This window comes from Haliaeetus albicilla, chromosome 31 (assembly GCF_947461875.1).
Source record: "Haliaeetus albicilla chromosome 31, bHalAlb1.1, whole genome shotgun sequence".
In the NCBI taxonomy this organism is placed as follows: Eukaryota; Metazoa; Chordata; class Aves; order Accipitriformes; family Accipitridae; genus Haliaeetus; species Haliaeetus albicilla.
In genome coordinates, this window is record NC_091513.1 from 2649486 (window position 1) to 2668547 (window position 19062).

General features: G+C 52.7%; 1 protein-coding gene across 1 annotated transcript; it reads right to left on the reverse strand.

Annotated features, from left to right (window-relative positions):
* Positions 1-4587: 4587 nt before the first annotated feature.
* On the reverse strand, positions 4588-17833 carry LOC138683147 (electroneutral sodium bicarbonate exchanger 1-like; the record flags this gene model as incomplete). The annotated part of the gene is made up of 22 exons (XM_069774664.1): positions 17464-17833; positions 16598-16744; positions 16015-16150; positions 15639-15799; positions 14522-14707; positions 14325-14413; positions 14035-14192; positions 13569-13656; positions 12917-13063; positions 12668-12759; positions 12158-12332; positions 11888-12021; positions 11105-11350; positions 10894-10999; positions 9779-9940; positions 8955-9068; positions 8455-8616; positions 7583-7834; positions 6707-6775; positions 5991-6164; positions 5763-5891; positions 4588-4641 (listed from the first exon to the last, which is right to left on the reverse strand). Coding segments are annotated over exons 1-22 (3270 nt in total), but the record flags the coding sequence as incomplete, so codon positions are not given.
* Positions 17834-19062: the final 1229 nt, after the last annotated feature.

Below are 19062 nucleotides of genomic sequence, written 5' to 3' on the forward strand. Positions count from 1 at the left end.
CTTTCTCCCTCCCAGAGGAGTTACCGCTCCCGGGCCCCGCGTACATGAAGATGGCGTTTCCATAAAAGACACCCACCACGGTCGGGTGGGAGCCACACGTGGACAAGGTTTCGTGCCATCCTGGCACAGAGCGGATGCGCAGATCGGTGGCCGGGGTGTCCAGGGAGGAAATCAGGATTAAGGCTAAAGGCAAGAGGAAGAAGCACACACAAATAGCAAAGATCAGGACTTTATTGGCAGGAGCGGCAGTGCAGGCCAGCTTTAAGACAGCAAGAACTTCACAGGAGAAGTGGACAACCTCGCAGGGGCCGCAGAAAGGCAGGTGTAAAGCCAGAGAGGCTTGCAGTGTACCAAATACGAACGCCAAAGCCCACAAAACTGTGGCAAGGGTGAGGCGCAGCCTCCAGATCATGATGAGGGCATAGCGCGGGGGGCGGCAGATTGCCACGTAGCGAACATGAGACATCACGGCCAGCAGCACGCACGCTGTAAGTGCAAAGATTAAATAAAGATGGATCTGTGCCCCACACCCAGCAACGGAGAGGGTTCTGCCTTGTCCAAGGAGGCTCCTTAGCATACGGGGGACATTGCTGGAGGTGTAGCAGATGTCCCCGATGGAGAAGTGGCAGAGGAAGAAGTACATGGGGCTGTGGAGGCAGTAGTCCAGGCAGATAAGCAGAAAGACAAGTGCGTTTCCCATCAGAGTGGCAGAGCAGAGGGCAGAGAAAAGGCCAAAGAGGCAGCGCTGCAGGGCTGGGGTGCTGCAGAACCCCAGGAGGACGAATTCTGTGACAGTCGTTTCATTCTGCACGCTGTGCTGGAGGTGAGGCAGCACAAACTGCGACCACGGAGGTCTGGAAGCGAAGGAGCAAGGAAAAGGAAACAAAAAGGAGAGTTTTCCTAAGAATGTTGTGTCCTTCTTTACTCTTTACGCTGCAGCTCCCTTCTCCCTGTTTTTCCCTCTGACTCCAGTGAAAGGTGCGTACCACCCTCCCCATGCTGAGCGACGCACATCTGAATTGCAAGCTCCAATCTCTCTGCAAACTTTGAGCAGTTTGACCAATCTCGCACAACTTTGCTGCCTAGCTTGCCCTTGAAGTCCTTCTTTTCCTGGGTTGGGTTTGGGTTTTTTTTGCAGGGGGTGGGGAGGGGCAGGGTGTGGTGTCGCTGTTGGAGAAGATAAGATGATGAAGATTGCAGGTGTCGATTAAGGTGAAGTCAGAACAATTTAAAATAGCTGCTTTGAAGTTAAGTCCATGTTAAAAGGAATGCACAGTTCACAGAATAATTCCAGTTTTACCATTAAACCAACCAGCGTTTCCAAGCCACTGCTGTGTCCTCTTTACCTTCGTGAAATGCATTCCTATTGAATCCTGCAGTTGCTTGATCCAACTCCCCTTCCCAGCAGGGAGGCTACTGCAGGCCCGGGAAGGTCAGGCAGAACGTCACCTTGGTTCCTGCTGTGCAGCTGCTCGCCGTTACCAGTTTCGCAGGGTGCTGGTCAAGGTCCCTGGGCATCCCCTGGCACTTGTCTCCACGCGGCTCTCTGGTCTCCAAGATCTTCCGCCACTTCCAGGATATTTCCTCCAGCCAGGATCTTCACCTTTTCCTTCCTGGGTCCCTTTCTTCTCTTCAAGATCCCTTCTTCTTGCTGGGAACCCTTCTTTTTGCCACCACCTCTTCTTTCTGGAACCCCACGCCCCCACTTTTCCCAATCTAAGTTGTCTATGTGAGCAGTACGAGGCCTGATCAGCCTCCGAATTAAGGCTTCTGGCTCCTAGCTCTTTATTAACTGTAGGACTCGGGACATGCCACTTTTGCTTATTCCAGGTGTTACCCAAATTTACAACCAGCCCACGCTGGCTGCGTGTAGCAAGAAGCAGGCTTCTGCTTGACAGCTCAGAATTCAGTTTCAGACATTCACACGCACAGACCTTGCCACACACGTGCACCCCGTCACGTCTTGCCTGGTAACCTTCACAGTTTGAGCCAGTTTTTTGTCTACGGCCGGGCTTCAGAGGCAGGGCATGGCCACAGAAGCGCATCCCCCCCGTCAGTCTGTGACCTGAGCAAGGGAGAGTCAATACTTGTCTGGTGAGCCTCATACCCAGGCAATGTGGGCGATCCCTCTCCTGCGACAGCCCTGGCAAAAGCCACAGCAGGGTGCTCCCTTGCCTCTGCCTAGGTCACTGGGGTTCCCCTGCCTGCCATTGCTCCTTTGTCCTCCTCTGTGTTTGTGGAGATGAACCTTCAACCACACAACCTAACACCTACAACGCCGGGAAAAAGAGAGGCTGCAGAGGGTCCAGCGGGGAAGGTCGCCGATGTAAAATGCTCTTTGTGAGAGGCAGCACACCCAGCTCACCTCCTTGCTCCTGAGCTGCTCTATCGGAAGCACTGCGTGCAGGACGCTCTGCTCAACAGGCTGTGTCTGTCTCTGACTGCCTTGTCCTTGCTACAGCACCGTGTGCTGGGGGAACGCCACGGAGAGCAAGGAGGACGCTCTTTCCCCAGGAGCAACGGAGGGTGCTCAGCCGAGTGCTGCTGCAGGGGCCAAGGTGGAGCAGGCAGGCAGGGAGGGGAAGGCAGGAACGAGGGAGCTGGGAGTAACCGGCCAGTCTGGGAGATGCCCGAGAGGCTCGAGAACCCTGTAAGCACAGGACAAGCTTAGAGGAGGAGGTTCAACGTGAGGCCCTGTGCTTAACCATCCCCTCCAGATCTGGACCTTCTCTGCTTCCCGAGTTACCGTGCAGTTTAACAGCCTGGTGCAGAGATCCTGACTGGGAGATCACTGTACCTCCAGGAGTTAGGGATCCACCTAACAGTTAACCTGAGCGGGTGCAGGTCTGTGCCGCGCTGTACCTACAGCGTGGCCTTCAGGCTGTGTCCCTACACATGTCCCTTGGCCGCAGGATAAACGGAGCTGGTTGACTGTAACAGAGGAGCCTCCAGGCAGCTCCTGCTTGGTACCAGCGATTACGCCACCTGCGCGGCCCTGCCGTTATCTAAAGTACAGCAAGAAGTCCGCGCGTGAACATCCTTTACGCATAGAGTTGTTTTCTTCTAAGAAAAGTTGTATAACACCGTGAATGACCAAAAGGAGGAACTTCTCCACAGGCAGGATCTGTACAGTGTGCCAAGGGAAAATCCATCTGGGGTCTGCCCAATGCTGCATGAACGCAGGGTCCCCAGCGTCTGAAGGGACCTAAGATTTACTTGCTACCTAGATGCCTCTTCTTGCTGCCTGTACGCCTTCTTCCTGGCTACCTCGCCTCCCAAGATCTTGCCCACCCCCCGCCTACTGGGGAGGGGGGGAATGTTAGAGAGACAGCCTCGATGCTGTGCCAGCACTGCTCAGCCATGGCCAAAACACTGCTGTGTTATCAACAGCTTTCTAGCTACCAGTACAGAGCACAGCACTACGAGGGCTGCTGTGGGGTAAAGGAACTCCAACTCAGCCAGACCCAATACAGAAGGGAAGTGGAGGAACAACAGAGGGGGCAGCCCAGGGACACAGAGCCCCAGGTCTCATCTGGCCACTCCTGTGACCATACGGTGTATTCAAAATCAAATACCTGAAGTGCTCCCTTAGATGCAGTTTACAGCCAGGGGACAAGAAGGTGGCAGTTCTGCATTTTGCAGCTTCCAGGCTGATGGCAGAGCCAAAGCAAAAAAAAAAAGAAACCAAACCAAACCAAACCAAGAGAGGTAAAACTGGAGCGCAGGGAGCAAATGCTTTTCTTTCACCTTAGGCCAACTGCTCAGACGCTCTCTATGCTGCCCTGCCACAGAGGGCATCCCTCTCGTACCAGTAAGAGACATAAGAGTGAATTAAAGCCAGGACCCCAAACCAGAACAAAAACCCGGTCGTGATGAAGAAGAAAGTGGAGAATGCATCAAATATAACAGAAAATTATTTTGGACGTTCCCAGTTTACATTTGGAAAAAAGAGAAAAAAAAAAAGAAGAGGAATTAGGTATTAAAAGAGCAGCACTGAATGATAAAGCAGTAGCAGTCCCTCTACCACTACAAACCCACACCCCCACATGCACGTACGCACGCAGACTTAACACCACCAAACTCCCATTGACTGTGACGTTCACCTCAGCTTGCTGGTCTAGAGATACTGAATGCCTGAAGCACACCAAGGATAACTGAAAACGTCTGCATGGCTTTAATGGGAATCCTCCAACTGAAACAAAGCGCTTTCTCCCTCCGTCTCCGTTGGCACATCCCCAAGTCACGCTCTCACTCCTCTCCTTCAAAGTCAAGATTCCTAAACGTGAAAAGCGGGAGTGGGGAAAGGCGAAGGGAAGAGAAAAAGAGGGAGAGCATCATCAGTGGAAGACCTGCCAGCTGCTGCTGATTCAGCCCTGTTCGGGGGACCACCCCAGCAGAGAGGAGCTGGTTTGCATGCCACGGTCCTCACTGCCTGTTCCCAGGGACAGGCCGTTTGCTCAGCCTTGCCGGCCAAAGCGTGGGAAAAGCGTAGGCGTGCGCCGTCGCTTGCAGAGGAGCACGGTCACGTTCACGTGCAATCCTTTACCTTTTTCCTCCCTGGATTCAAAGGGTTTCTGTCTTCAAAGTGAGAGCCTTCCATACGGTCGTTTGTGACATTTCATCCAGGATAATAATCTCAGAAGGATCAGTCCTGCAATAAATATTTTACATAGCAATCCGTGATTATGGGAACTGATGCCACCAAGGGCATTAGCATCAGCAAGAGGAACAGCGGAGCCCCGAGAATCAAAGCTCCGCATAAGCGTGGGAGGTTTTGCTGGATGAGGAGTTTTGGGAGGCAAGCCGGGGAGCCGCAGAGCAACAGCTCTGTGCAAAGGCTCTTGCTGGGGTTTAGCCCCGGTCCGGGTTCCTAAGCCACTGCTGGTACAGATCACGCCTGCAACTCCGCATGTGTAAGCATGAGGATCTCCAGCTACCGTAAAGGCACTGATGATGCAAGCTTTGGGGGTCAAACGCGAGTGCTGCAGCCACTCTGCTTGGGGTCAGAGCCCTGCGATCACCTCCTGCAGCCCTGCCCCCGAATTTGATTTTCCCACCAAGCTGCCTGCTGGTTTCTGTGGGATGCCCCACAAAGAGGCAAGTGGAGAAAACTCTGCCAAACACCTTCAAGCTAATCTTGCCGGGGGTCCTGGCGCTTGGTGGGGCTTTACCTGTCACTGCCTTGCTTTGGGATATCCACGTCACTGGTCTTCCCCACGTTCAGCTGAACTGAACTTGCAGCAGCAGCAGCTTCCATCGCCCTCCTGGACTCCTGATGTTAAAAAGGGACAAATCACGTTCTCTGTCTTTGGTCAAAGTGGAGATAAGCTGAATGCCCAGCACAAACTTAGCAGTCTGCCCTCCCCTTCTGCCCCTTGGCAGCTATAGGTATTAGTGCAGCAGGGGAGAAACCGTTCACTCCAAAGATTTCGGGGCAGGGGGATTGTGTGTTCAAAACACGATTATGAGCAAATCTTGCCAGCAGCAGCAGCAGCAGCATCACCATCTAATAATAATAATCATCATAATGACCTTTGTGAAAAACAACTCGTTTTAAAAATTACACCTGTATTCAACTGTTCAGCTCACTGCTACTTGAGGAAACAAAGGTTACAACGTGGGATCCAGGCTATTGGGATCTATTTCGACTGAGTGCTGATCTTCCCCCAACGTTTCCAGACAAGCTGTAAGAGAAACAGGCAATCTCACAGCCCGACGGAGATGTCCAGCCCCGAGGACCCAGCAAGCCTTACCTCTTCTTCTTCTCCGGCTTCATTTCTGGCATCGTCCAACTTCTTCTTCCTTTCTGGCATAAGGTCATCCAGAAAGCCGAGCTCTCGCTTTGAGAAGCAGAAATCCATCGCTTTCCGGACAAAGACGAGAGCCAAAACCTTCACGAATAAGAGGGAAGATGCGGTGAGCTCAGAGACGATGCCACCTCTCGCTCCAACGCTGCAAACACCCCGCTGCCGAGCGGCGGCAGCTCTTACCATCATGGGAAAGATGATGGCGGCACGGGACACCTTGATGGTCCAGAGCAGGACGAGGCAGGTCAGCTGGATCACCGTGAACAAATGCACCTTTCGCAAGGGCACGTGCCGCAGGTAGATGAAATCCGGCTGGTGTTTCGCCGGCATCCAAAACAGCTTCAAGCGATCAAAGAACTGCAAAATAAAAGGGAAAGGTTGCCACCTTGGGACTGCGGCAAGTTTCTGGCCCTCTCGAGACGTGGAGGCAGTTTGCAGCATCTCGCTTGCCGTCAGAAATCCTGGATCCCACCGCGTTCCTCCTGGGAGCAGCACCCGTTTTCCCTTCGCTCCATCTATCAACCGGCTTGCCCCTGAGAGCTGCCCACCAAACGGCAACTATTCCATGCCATTCCATTATTAGCATTTCTTGGCCCACTGAATCCCCCAGCGAGGATTTCCACCAGTGGTAGAAACTGCCTTCCCTTTGCACTGAATTCCCCCGCTTTCACGTAACCAAACACTGACCGGCCCTAAACCCTGAAACAGAGAGCGCTGAACTTGCCTGGTCCTCCCAGCCCTATATACCTCCTGTGCCTCCACCAATCTTTTTCTTACACAAAAGAGTTTCATTGCTTGCTCTGCGAGAAGTTCTTCCCATGCCACTGCTTTTTTCCCTGCTGCTACGGAGACAAAATACCAGGGAGCCGACATGCTGCACGCTGTAAAAGAGTCCGTACCTGAATTCCTCTGAGCGACGACACACCCATGTAGAGAAAGACACCATAAAGCACAGGCATTGGTATAAACTGGGGGGAAAAAGAAAAAAAAAAAAAAAGAATGCAATCGTTTCTTTTTCTATATTGCATTTTCAGTATTACCACCCTCTTCCGCAGGCACTGCCTAAAATTGCTTGAAGCTTTCCAGCTTCCGTTCAGGCTTAGAGATGGGTCAGATTTTAACCATTAAAGATTTTGTGCGCACGAGTGAGCTAAGGCTCTGCTTTAGGCTGAACTTGGGAGTTACCTCTCCTCAGAATAATCCTATTTTCCAGAAAGGTTGGAGGAAAATAGGCGATTTCACCCGTGCTACCCTATGCCGCATTCTGTGGCGGTAGAAAAACACTTCTGCCTATTCTTGGGGCAACAGGCAAAGGCCACAGGCCTCCTTTTAGCCTAGAGACGAGATTACTTTGTGGGAGGAACGTGCAAGGAAGCCCACGGGGATGACCTCAGTCTGTTTAGCTCCTGGGAACGGCTGCTCCGGGGCGTTTGGGGAGCAAATTGCAGCCAGTAACGGGCTGCCTGTTTGAAAGAGAGCAGATGTGCTGGTCTGAATATGCTCAACTGTAACCCATAAACATGGGCGGGCCTGAAAGGCACCCGAAAATTCAAGCAGTTGCGTTGCTCGCTCGCCTCGAGCACACCAAACGGGGGCCTGAAGGGCTGCAAAGCCTAACGGAGGCTGGTTCCCACCGTGGGTCAAGCCCCAAGGGTTGGGATCACCTCCTCCTCCTCCGCTCCACAACTAACTACTCAGGCCTGCAGAGAGGGGACTGTTTTTCGGTAACCTCCAACAAGCTCGCGGTTGTTGGGTGGTTTGCATTTTCCTCTCACCTTTAACACGGAAGTGAAGAAGACGGAGCAGCCCATGAGCACAAAGATCAGCAAGCCAGTGACTCTCTGCTCTCGTATCCCCAGAAACTTGGGTTGTTCTCCTGGAGCTGAGCAGTCAGACTCTACTTTGAGGCTATTCACGTGGGTGATGGACAGGACGGTCGCAGCCACAAACCAGGGCAGCCCCATCACAGAGCACACCCCGAGCATCACGGCCACCACGAAAAGGTCCAGGTGGTACCCGCATCCTTTCTGCAGGCAGGAAAACAAGAAACAGAGCATCCCATAGCACAAGAGCAAGGAGAACGTCGCAAGTCAGACTCAAACCCTGCTCGAGCACAAGTCAACTTCTTCAGAATTTAAAACAAGAAATGGAAACGAGTAAGGGTGTATGCAGGCTTTGCACAAGCACCTGGCGTGAAAATCTGGCAGGAGTTCAGACACAAGGGATATGGGGAGCTTGTGCGATACATACTTCTCCAAAAAAAGAACCCCACAACCCAAAACCACCCAACCATTTTTTTCACTCACAAAGAAAATTCTACCACTTGCAAGGAAGGTGTGACTCTGAGTTATCCCTGGCAGCGCATCAAAACAATTCATTCCCCGCACCTGCTGCTGCTGCCGCCATTTTAAAACAAAAACGCGCTTCTATATTGCTCCAAGATTAATTTGCTCCTCCAAAAGGTTGCTCATCTGAACTGCCCTGTCACTTGCTCCCTGCATCATCGTTAATCCAGGAGAGCACCCTGCCACGCAGCCTGACCTTGTCCCAAACCAATGCCTTCAGAAAGCATCGGGAATAAGAGCTTCTCCCCAGACCTGCGGCCCAGAAGGGGCTGGGGCTGGCGTCATCTCTCACAGGCCCTTACCTTCAGCTTGTGCTCCTTCCTGTTCACAATAACGGCACTGATCTGCTGGTCCATGAATATCAAGATGGTGCAGAGCAGAGCTGGGACGAGCGCAGCCAACACCGTCCACCAAGGGTTGGGTCCTATGGGGTTGATGAACCACCCGCGGTCGTCTCTGGTAGGCTGCAACAAAGCCCACACATCAGCATCGTCTCCCAGCCCAGGCACTCCACTGGCTTTCATTTTCCCCTCCCTCCCTGTGTCAGAGCACCTCCCAGCCCTGGCTTCATGTCCCCCTCTCCCGTGGGCTTCAGCAGTGCCAGTCTCCTCTTTGCAAGCACCTCTAGATACTTCTCCTGTAGGCATCTAGTTTTGGGGCCATCTTCTCCTTTCCAGGAGGAAGCAAGGCACTTGGAGGTGGAAGAGGAGATGGTCACACCACCAGCATCTCCTCCAGACTCAGCCCTGCCCTGCCCCGGCATCACCTTGTGGCACCCCCACCTGCCAAAACACCCCATTACCTTGAACGCATGGGGGACCTGGAGCTTCGGCGATGGGATCCCAACCACAAAGTCAAGGAGCACCATGATGACGATGGTGAGGAAAACAGCAAAGTCGCTCACTGTGGACCGTACCTGGGGCAAGGAACCAGAGGTGAAAGGGGCATGGCAAACAGGGCCGTAACGTGAGATGCAAGAGTTGCAGACATCCACAACATTAAGGCTGGTTAACCAAATCCCACCACCCCTCTGAGCACGTGCAGCCTGATCCCTTGCTTAGATACTGTTGCTGTGTTTGTCCCTGTGAGATCTGGTGTCAGACAATAAAAAAAGCTTAATTAGGCGGACAAGGGTTGGTTTAAGTCAAAACCTAAAAATAATAATAATAATATTAAAAATAAGAAAACAGATGCCTGCCACTACAGCTACACTCACAGCTACAATGGCAACAAGGCACCGAGGCATCCTTTAGTCCTCAAAAGGAAGCTCCTCATTTGACTCTACTTTCCGCTCGAGCACATAATGCACAGAAGGTAAGGAAAAAAAACCCCAAAACTTTGGGAAACCTGACTTCCTACTACCTGAGGAGGAAAAAAAAAAAATCAAAAAAATCAAACCCCAAAAATGTTCAGTCTGGGGCAGGTCATGAGGCAGGTGGGAAATGCTACGATGATTTTGCACTCATGGAAATGAGTGCGGGACATCCAAGCTCTTGGAGAGCTTGGCCTGCAAAGGCCAACGTTTCCCAGCTTGACCAAGGCGGGGCAAATACTGCTTAGTGCTCCAGGAAAGCCATTTTGGGAAACGAGTGTGGAGATGGACGCTGGCCACCATCTTCTGCTTACTCTGGTTGGAAAGTAGTGGCTGGTTTTAAACTTCTTCAAGAAGCTTGACAGGGCAAAGGTGGCGAAGAAGAGGATGCAGCACCAGAGGAACACGTCAGGCGTGTAGGGGCCGTCGCGTCCACAGGCAGGTCCTTGAAACTCCCCACGCAAATACCGACATTCCTGGAGAAACAGAGCGTCAGGACACAAAGGCAGTGCACGTGCGGCAGGGAAACCTCGCATAGCTAGGGGGTTTTGAGGATCTTGGTCCAAGATCCACGACCCTGTAACTGCTCCTGCCAATGATATTTAATTTATTATATGAGCTCCTGCTCATTATATTTAATGAGCAGCAGCAGCAGCTGAACAAGTGACACATCGAACTACAGAGCGGAGAAATGAGATGTGAGGGGACACCATACCACACACCCTCGGCACGTCCTCTGCCTGCCATTTGAGCAATCGTGGCTAGAGAAGACACCAGAGGGAAGAGGAAACACTGGAAACTCTTGGGGATAGAGAGAGAGGGAAGAGGGAAGGAGGGCTAAAGACAACCATGGTAGGAAAGGAGGAGAAGAGACAAATCGTCCCGTCCCAGGGGAGGGCTCGCAGAACCTGGCCAAGAGGGCATGAAGGCCACCATAAGAGCCTGCCGCCCTAGGCCCGGGCTCTGCTTCCAGCAACAACAGCCTGAGAGGCTGCTCAGACATGCAAATTTATGCATGTACCTACAGACAGCACTGAACGAGAAAGCAAGGCCTGGAGTTACTAGGAACCCATTAAGGAGACCAATTACTATCTTTCAAGCATGAACTTAAGTCCTACAACTTCTACAATAATCAAACCACCCACTACTTAACCTTCCTCCCAGTCAGAAATACTGTCCTGCAACAGGCCTGAGGGGGACGCTTGCTACCCACAACGTTGGGGACCAGGTAGACTGGGACAAGGTGGACTCTCCTCCCCAGGACCAAGCGGGTTAAAACCACACGCTAGATTTAAGCAAGGACTTTTCCGAGCAGCACTAGCACAGTTTGAAGCCCATCATTCCCTGAAGGGCTCTGACTTCTGCACCATGCAAATGCCCCTGGACCCCATGGCCGCGGCGCGAGGAAGCAGTGGCTCGGGGCACTTACGGTCACCGTGAGGTTTTCCCAGGCGATGCCAGACACGTTGATCTTGTTGCTCGCCCAGAAACGCAGCGTTTCGTTGCTGGGATGGGTCGGTGCCTCACACTTACAGCTGGCAGGAGAGAAGCCAAGACAGGGGTAAGGGAAAGGCGATGGAGGTGCAGCCCGGAGCTCCTGCCAAGGGGCAGCAGCTTTCTCAGGGGGAAAAAAAACCCACTAGTAGCTGGTGAGGAAGTCCAGCTTGCTGTGCATGTGCACAGGGTAGGTGTCTCGCAGGTGACTCAGCTTCTCCAGAGCCTCGTAGATGAAGATGATGCAGATGAGGGAGGCAAAGGCTTCTTCCGTGAAGCGGGTGACGTAGCACACCAAACAGCTGGCGTCGGTGGCCACCAGCACTATGCACAAGAAGGCGGTCCACAGCCCAATGCACGCCCGCAGAGACAGATAGGAGAGCGTGTACTCCCTGGGAAAGCAAAATGAAACAAAGGCTGGAAAGGCCAGCAAGAGGCCCTGAGCCATGCCTGCCTTCGGGGAAAGCGGGGAGCAATTTTGGAGCGTGTCAAGGCTGCGGATGGGAAATGCAGTTTCCACGTACTACTACAGAGAGCCTCGGGGCTGTGGTGCAGGGGGTAGACCCACAGGAGGAGAGGCCAATTATTTAGTTACCACTGTTTAACAAGGATCTTGTGTTAACACCTTGGAGGCTGCTTGAGGTCAGGTCCCTCTTGGGCCAGGTGGTGTTCTCCCACATCACCCTGACGCCCTAACACTGAAACCAGCTGGGTTTGCACCCAGTCACCTGCTGCCAGCAAGCTGGGGCTTAATAATAAACCTTATGGCAACAAGGGTGGTTTATCTCCCACCAAAGCCATCGCAACAAAAGGACTGTCACTAAAATCTAGCAACTACCCCTAAGAAAAAGAAAAGAAAAGCATCTTTTCTCCATCACTGCCCCCTTCTGAAGGCTCTCACAGCACCCAGCTGCGGCAGCCAGCCTTACTTGCAGAACTTGTAGAGGATCTTCTCAAACACGAGGACGGGTCCGGTGCTGCCGAGGATGGTGAGAGGTTGGCCGGCAAAGAGGCAATACACCACGCCGGCCATGGACGCGCCCAGCAGCGACTCCATGGCACTCTGTCCGGGGAAGAGAGGCAGCCGTGAGTAAATAAAGCGTTAGGGAGAAACAAAAACCAAAGCCAATTCACTGCAGCAAGGACTTTGGCCTGAGTTTGATCCTCCCCCATGCCCCCCAACAGAGAGAGGTGCTCACTATGTGGCCATTGGTCGCCTCCCCCAGCAGTCCCCCAAAGGTGATGACAGGGGACATGCAGGCACAGTAGAGGAAGAGGAAGGACGCCAGGCACTGCAGGCTCAGACCATCCCGGAAGTCGCTCCAGAACCACGGGGCTTTCCGCTTCACGTCCAGGCTCAAACCTCCAAAGAGCCTGCAGGAAGGAAAAAGAAGAGAGTCTGTTCTCTTGGAGGAACACGTTGACTTTGCTTTGCTGCAGAAGGGCAATCACAAGCACAGAGTAACTTTCGTGGCTAAAAAGAAGCACCCTCCTTCATCCCAAATCAAGGAAACCTGCATGCAATGGTGATGGCTGGGGCTGAGCCCAGCCGCCCAGATCTCCCCCCTGCCCAGCCCAGGGGACCAAGCTGGCAATGTGGAGCCCCTTCACTGAACCAGCTAACCCCAAAGACCTGCTAGAAGGGAAGGTGCCTGCTCAGATTTGAGAGGCAAACAGAAGAAAAAAACCCAAACTGTTAAAGCTCCCACCTTCCCGTCCGCTGCAGTTCAGGGCCACTGTGTTTCTCCAGCATGCTGTGAGAAGCACTGTCATCAAGAGCTCCTGGCATCTTCCTTTTTTCCTGTTAAAATGGAAGTAAGATAAAGCTATGGACTTGTAACCACTGGCTTGTTTTGCGTCTGGTCTGGCTCTGTGACTGTGTCAGAGTGGGACCTTGTGAATTTGGGCCCCTGAACAGCATCCCCAGCCGTCCTGCCCGTCCCCCTCGCGCCTCCCACCTGCGAAGGGACGTTTTTCGGGGGCTCGATTCGGATCGATGGATCCCACTCTCCTGGCGGCAAGACCGTGACCTGATCCAGAAACTCGTCGATGCCAGCCACGAGGTCAGCCCCGTTCTCGGCTTTATAGGCAACGTCACGGAAAACCTGCCAATAGAAGACAACCTGGTGAGAGGACAACCCAGCTCGGATGTCCTAACCAGTGCAATAAGCTCTTGGCTAAACGCAAGGCTTTCTCCCCAAAATTTCCTGCTGGAAAGGGCAGGAAATATTCCCCCAAAAGGAAAAATCTGTGCATCGGGGCATTTGTAATCATCTCCCCCACGAGGCCCCCGTCCCCCATGGCACACCATACCCTTCTGCTTAAAGAGCAAGAGAAGTTTTACTGGCCCTGGCAATGCCACCACTGGGGACAGCGTGCTGGGGAACCCGGCGAGAAGGATGAGGTGCAGGATGCACCCCGGGTGGGATTTCAGCCTCCAGGATGTGGGGTGATGCAAAGCTGCGTGTTTGCTTTGGGGTGAGAAAGAGGGCTGGGCTATTTGGAGAGCTGCGGGCAGCTGGGACAGCAAATCCTCTTCCTCACTACTTCAGAGACAGGGAGAGCTGAAGAAAGGCAAAAATGACCCGGAGCTATCTCATCTTGTCGCACCTCATCCGTCATGATAGTGGCCATGGACCTGCCGATCTCATGGTACTGATGGGCTTTTCCTTCTGGTCCAAGCAAAACAAACAGGAACCTGGGCAAGAAAAACAAAATGAGAGAGAGAAGAAGGTGTTCTTGCTCCAAGAGCACCCAAGGAAAGCCCTGGCAGCTCCCAGCCCAGAGCGTGGCTCAAGACGGGACACGTAGGCTCAGCGACGCCGCGATGAATTTGAAATTCTTCAAAACCGACGGCAAATTTAATTTGGGGGCCAACTTTCATTACAATTGGCCAATGGGTTTAAAAGCTACAGCAGGGAATGGAGAAACGAAGGCGAGGAGATGTGGGTGGGGGAAACGCGCTTGCTCCCCCTCCCACTAGCCTTGTTCCCTTGGGACACCAAACTGATGCCTGCAACTTGATGTTTGGTTGGGTGTCTTTTTTACGGAAAAAATTTGCGCTTCTCATTCGCACCTTGTTGGGATGGGAACTTCCGTCATGCCTGAGAGGAGGACAGCCGGGCTCAGGCGGACAAATGCCACGATGGGCTGGTGAAGGAAATCCAGCTCTCCTACGAGCACGTTGGATGCTTCAGCCCCGGTGGGGATTTTCTTCATGAAGTGCAGCTCCGCCTGGGCACGACAAGCGATTTTCAGGCAATTACCCCAAAAGCAAAGCCCACAGCACTCTGCAGCACACTCTGCAGCCAAGTTTGCAAGAGCAAATCTGGCCCTAAAGGCGTAAGAAAGCTACGAGTGTCTCACCTTGCTTAAATCCATTGCTCCGCTCTCAGGGTTCACCCCATCTTTAGCTTCCGCAGCGGTGGGAGAAGGACAAGGGGTGATTGTTTGGGCTGGTAGGAAAAAGAAAGACACTCAGAAAGATGGACAAGGAGCAACTGGGACGCTTCTCCTTTGCCCGGACAAGTCTAATGGGGCCACAGCCCTGCAGAAACCCTCACCTGGCTTGTAGAGGAGGTGCAGGTCTGACTGCCTCTTGCTCACATCAGCAAACGAGCAGACAGCGGGGAGAAGGGTGGTTGTCTTCTCGTTCTGATGGTGGTGCTTCCTCAAAAGGACTTCTCGAACTCGCGCCCGCGTGTGCTCGTCAAACTCCGTGGACTGTTCTTGCTGGGCCAGGATCATATCTGAGGATGGCAAAGGGAAACAAAGCCATCAGAGCAGAAACCCCAACAAGTCCCGACCCCCAAAGCCCCCAGGGAAGGCTGTGCCACACAGGCTGTACCCTAATGCCGGCTCAGCCTTGCATAGCAAGGCTTTTTAATAATGTTCAGCCTTTGCAGCGAAAACGAGAATTTTCTTTTGCTAAGAAACATCACCCAAGTGCTTATTCATCATTCCGCTAAGATAAATATTTCCCATTCTAAAGAACGCAATTTTCTTGCCCGACCTGGCCTTTCTGACTCTACACGTTTACCCAAATTATAAGCAATCTATAGCACAGACGTTCCCAGAGTTTCCCGTGCTGATCGAGTGCAATTTGCCGAGCCCAGGGAGAAACGTGCTAAGAACGGCTCCGACTTCTCCAGCCCTTGAAAGGGCTGAATGGAGACCTGCCGCCAGTCAAAGATAACTTCTCCAAAGCGGCTTTTGCAATTAACTTCAAGTATCTTCCCCACAGAAATACACTGCTTGGTCATCGCCAGATAAACTCTGCCTTAAAACTCTTAAAAGCTGGATGTTAAGGCAAAAGTAAAAAAAAGAATGCGAGGAAACAGCTTGTAAGAAATAGTTCCTTTAAGGAGGTTCAGCTCTTACGCAGACTCCGTATTTCTAAGAGCAGCCTGCTAAGCCCTGACACACGCTCCTTTTTGGCTGCAGAATATTCTCTAGTGGCTTCTCCAACCCCACAGACTGCTTTCAAAAGGACCCCGTATTGGAATAAAAAAACGGTGCGATGTTGCACGCCCAGTCTACATCCAAAAACAGCTCATGAGAAAAACACAGTGGCACTTCTGGAAAAGGACGTGCCATTGGGGCAGGGTTTGATTTGGGAGTGAAGAGCACCGTGGCGAGCTGAGCTCGGCTGTTCCCGGAGGGATGCAGCGCCCACGGTACCTGCAATCTCTTCGATGCTGTTGGCACAAATGTCCAGCAGCACCGACCCCTTGCTGATGCAGCTCCTCAGCTCGGAGAGGCTGTGCAAGGACAGCGTGCCAACGTAGGGCTTGCTCCAGCGCTCGCCGCCGTCTTCCACGTCCTCCTCAAACTTCAGCCACCTGCGGACATCGGGTGCGATCAGCCCCATTGCAAGAAAACAGCCCCAGCTCTGCAACCCCTTTGACAGAGCCACGGGGTGGCAAGAGGACAAGGCTCCTCGTGCCGCCACCTGCAGCTGCAAAAGCTTCGCGTCCTGGAGAGGAGAAAGCAGAGCCCACGGGCGCTGCCGGTGCGGGGACTCCTCTCCCACCGCAGCCAAGCAGCGGGGATTTACCTTGCCGTTTCCTTCCACTCGGCATCTCGGCCCTCTTTTACGCAGATCTCATCCAGCTCGGAGAACAAGTGGTGAGGGACGTGCTGCTCGTCCTCCTTGGTCCTGAGAATGAACTGCACCCGCTGGGACGGGGAGCCTGGGGGCAGAAGGCAAAGACCCATCCCGTTACCGCGCCTGAACACAGCTCGTCACGCTCACGTGCAAAGTGGCCATCAGCACCAGTGCAGCCATAAACACTGGGCTGGCCCCTCTCCCCTGCGTCTGTCTGGGCTTGCACACAGCCGTGGAGAAGGAGAAGCATCTAGTCCACCTCTGCATAAGGATGGGCTGCTTTCCTTCCCCACATTGCCATTTTTAAAGCCAGGATCCCTCTAAGGAAGACGAGCCTAAACCCATTAGGCATTTAACTGCATTAAAAAAAAAAAAAAAAAAAAAAAAGTAAAACTTAGGAAAAAGAGGGCGTTGCACAATAAGGCCACTACTTTCCCTCGGAAGAACAGCAACTCACTCAAACTAGCCACGGGGACCTGCTTGCAGAAGGCCCCAGCGCCCACGCTGCCCCCAGGAGTTTAGCGAATGCCGCGGTGGGACTTACAGTGGTAGCCCTGCTCCGTCGGGGCAGAGTCCTTCTCCCGTTCCCCTTCCCGATGCTTCTGGCTGTGGCGTCGGTGATGCCGGTGGCTCTGCCTAACCAGTGGCATCCGCGCGCCCACGTACAGGGTCCGGTGGCCTGCGAAAAAGCAGCGTTTTTTGCAGCACTCTCGGCATTGCGGCAATGGTTGAGGTGGCCGGTGCCTTGCTAAGCCACGGTTAAATCCCAGGAGCAACGCCAGCTTCCCTTAATGTTATTTTCACTGGACCTCCTTTTTTCCAAGCCTATTTTACTCGAGCTTTGCAACAGCACAGCAACAACAAGTGTTGGCTCCGGGTCATCTAAAAGTGCCCCCAGAGTATCGGACCTCTTCTCAAATTCCAGCTTCGGCTGGACAACACTCAGACTTGCTCATTAAGCAGCAACACAAGCTAATTCTTTTCAAAATCGCTGTATGGCACGAGGCGACAAGAGACGATCAAATCAGTCCCATCGTAATGAACTCCAGAACAGAAAAAGAAAATCACAGCCCCGCATCTGCAGCCCTGAAATGATTCTCCTGACATGATTCTCCTGACCTCTCCAAGCCAGGAGCAGCCTCTGCGAGAAAAAAAGCCGTGAATTATCGAGCCCCATGGCTACAACTCACACCGTGGCCTCCCGGGGGGCTTCTTCCCTCCGTTTAAAAAGCCGTAATAGTAAAAAACGTGACAATAACTGTGCTGCTTTATTGAGAAGCGCGGCACGTTTTGCTGCACATGATGTGACACCCAACAAGGCACACAGGAGAGACTTTGTGCAATGGGAAAACGCACTGGGCTGGTGGCTCCTCTACCAGGATCTCAGCAGAGACTCACCTTCCAACTCCTCCTTCTCATAGCGAACACTGACAGCGTTGCTCCTTCTTCCCCGGTCAATCACTGCCTCCTCGTCATGTCTCTGTTTAGCAACGACAAGAAGGGAAAAGTTGGGGCTGGGGGTGGAGAGCTCCCTTACGTCCTCCCAGCCATCATCCACCCCTGCGTCCACGCGAGTCCACGAGCCATCACGCCTCTGCGTGCCTCCTCCTCCTTCAGGCACAGCCCTAAAACCACGGACTTGTAGGAGGTTTTTCTTCCCATACGCAAATAAAACAGCCCATAACATCACCTGTACTGTATACCACGAGAGTCTGGACGTATTTAATACAGCAGGAGAGGGATGAGTGTTTCAGACCAAACAAACCCACCTCCTGCTTTGATCTTGAGGTTCCTGTCTAAAAAAGTGATTTCCAAACTGGAAAAAAAAAAACCAACCCACAAAACTGCACTTTTGAGCCCCGGCCGTGCTACCTGTAACTCTTCCAGAAGTGTCATTTTGTAACCCCCGTTGGGGTTCATCCTCACGTCAGTCACTGGGTTTTGGGGACAACTGAACCTCCAGGTCAGTCAGGGGGCCCGATTCCCCAGGGACTGATGGAGTAGCCCTCACGGGAGGAGCTAAGTGGCACCCAGTGTGCACCAACTCCAGAGACACAATAGGGACCATTATGAAATCACAAGCTATGATGCGGATCCAGGCAGCTACTTAAAGCCACGCACCCCTAGACCCTTCCCGCTTGGAAAACTTAGTGCCTGGGGAGAAGCCAGCTCTGCTTTGAGCAAAAACTCTCCAGAACAGAGAAACTTCCTGCATGAGAGGTATCAGGCTCAAAAGTGTGCAGAAGGAAAACCCTTCACAGGCTCGTTCGCCCTCCTGAGAAGCAAAGCCCATTAGCAGCAGCATGTTTTCTCTCTTTTTCTTTCTAACAGTAGAGCTGAAGCTCTAGCATCCTGAGGATAACAGGAGGTACAAATACGGTAGGGAAAAAGAATATCTTACTGGATCAATGGGTAGATTCAGAAAAAAACCCTGCTACACAGTAGTTTATCCTGACTGCTAGCTAGAACCGAGAAGACTGCTTTCTCCACCTGGTTCCGGTGGAACGTACTACCCGTCTAGGACGGCTGCATCTGAGGAACAAGAATTAGTTATCTGCAATACAAGGAATAACAATGAGTCATTTTGTGTCATGATATTCATCAGACTGCACAGAGAAACAAGAGACAAATGCATTTGAATAACCATGTCTTGTGTTACGTTTTAACCACTTAACATTCCATGAGAAATACCCCAAGAGCTCAAGAAGAAAGAGCAGAAAGACAGGAGACAGGTGAAAGCCTAGAGCACCAGCTAGACGGAATGAAAGACCCTCTTCCTTCTCTGAAGCTTCAGCAAGGCTTCCTTCACCTGCTTGTTCCTCCGACTGTAAATGACGGGGTTCAAACTGGGGCTGACGAGACTGCAGAAAAGGGAAAGAACTTTCTCCCTCCCAGAGGAGTTACCGCTCCCGGGCCCCGCGTACATGAAGATGGCGTTTCCATAAAAGACACCCACCACGGTCGGGTGGGAGCCACACGTGGACAAGGTTTCGTGCC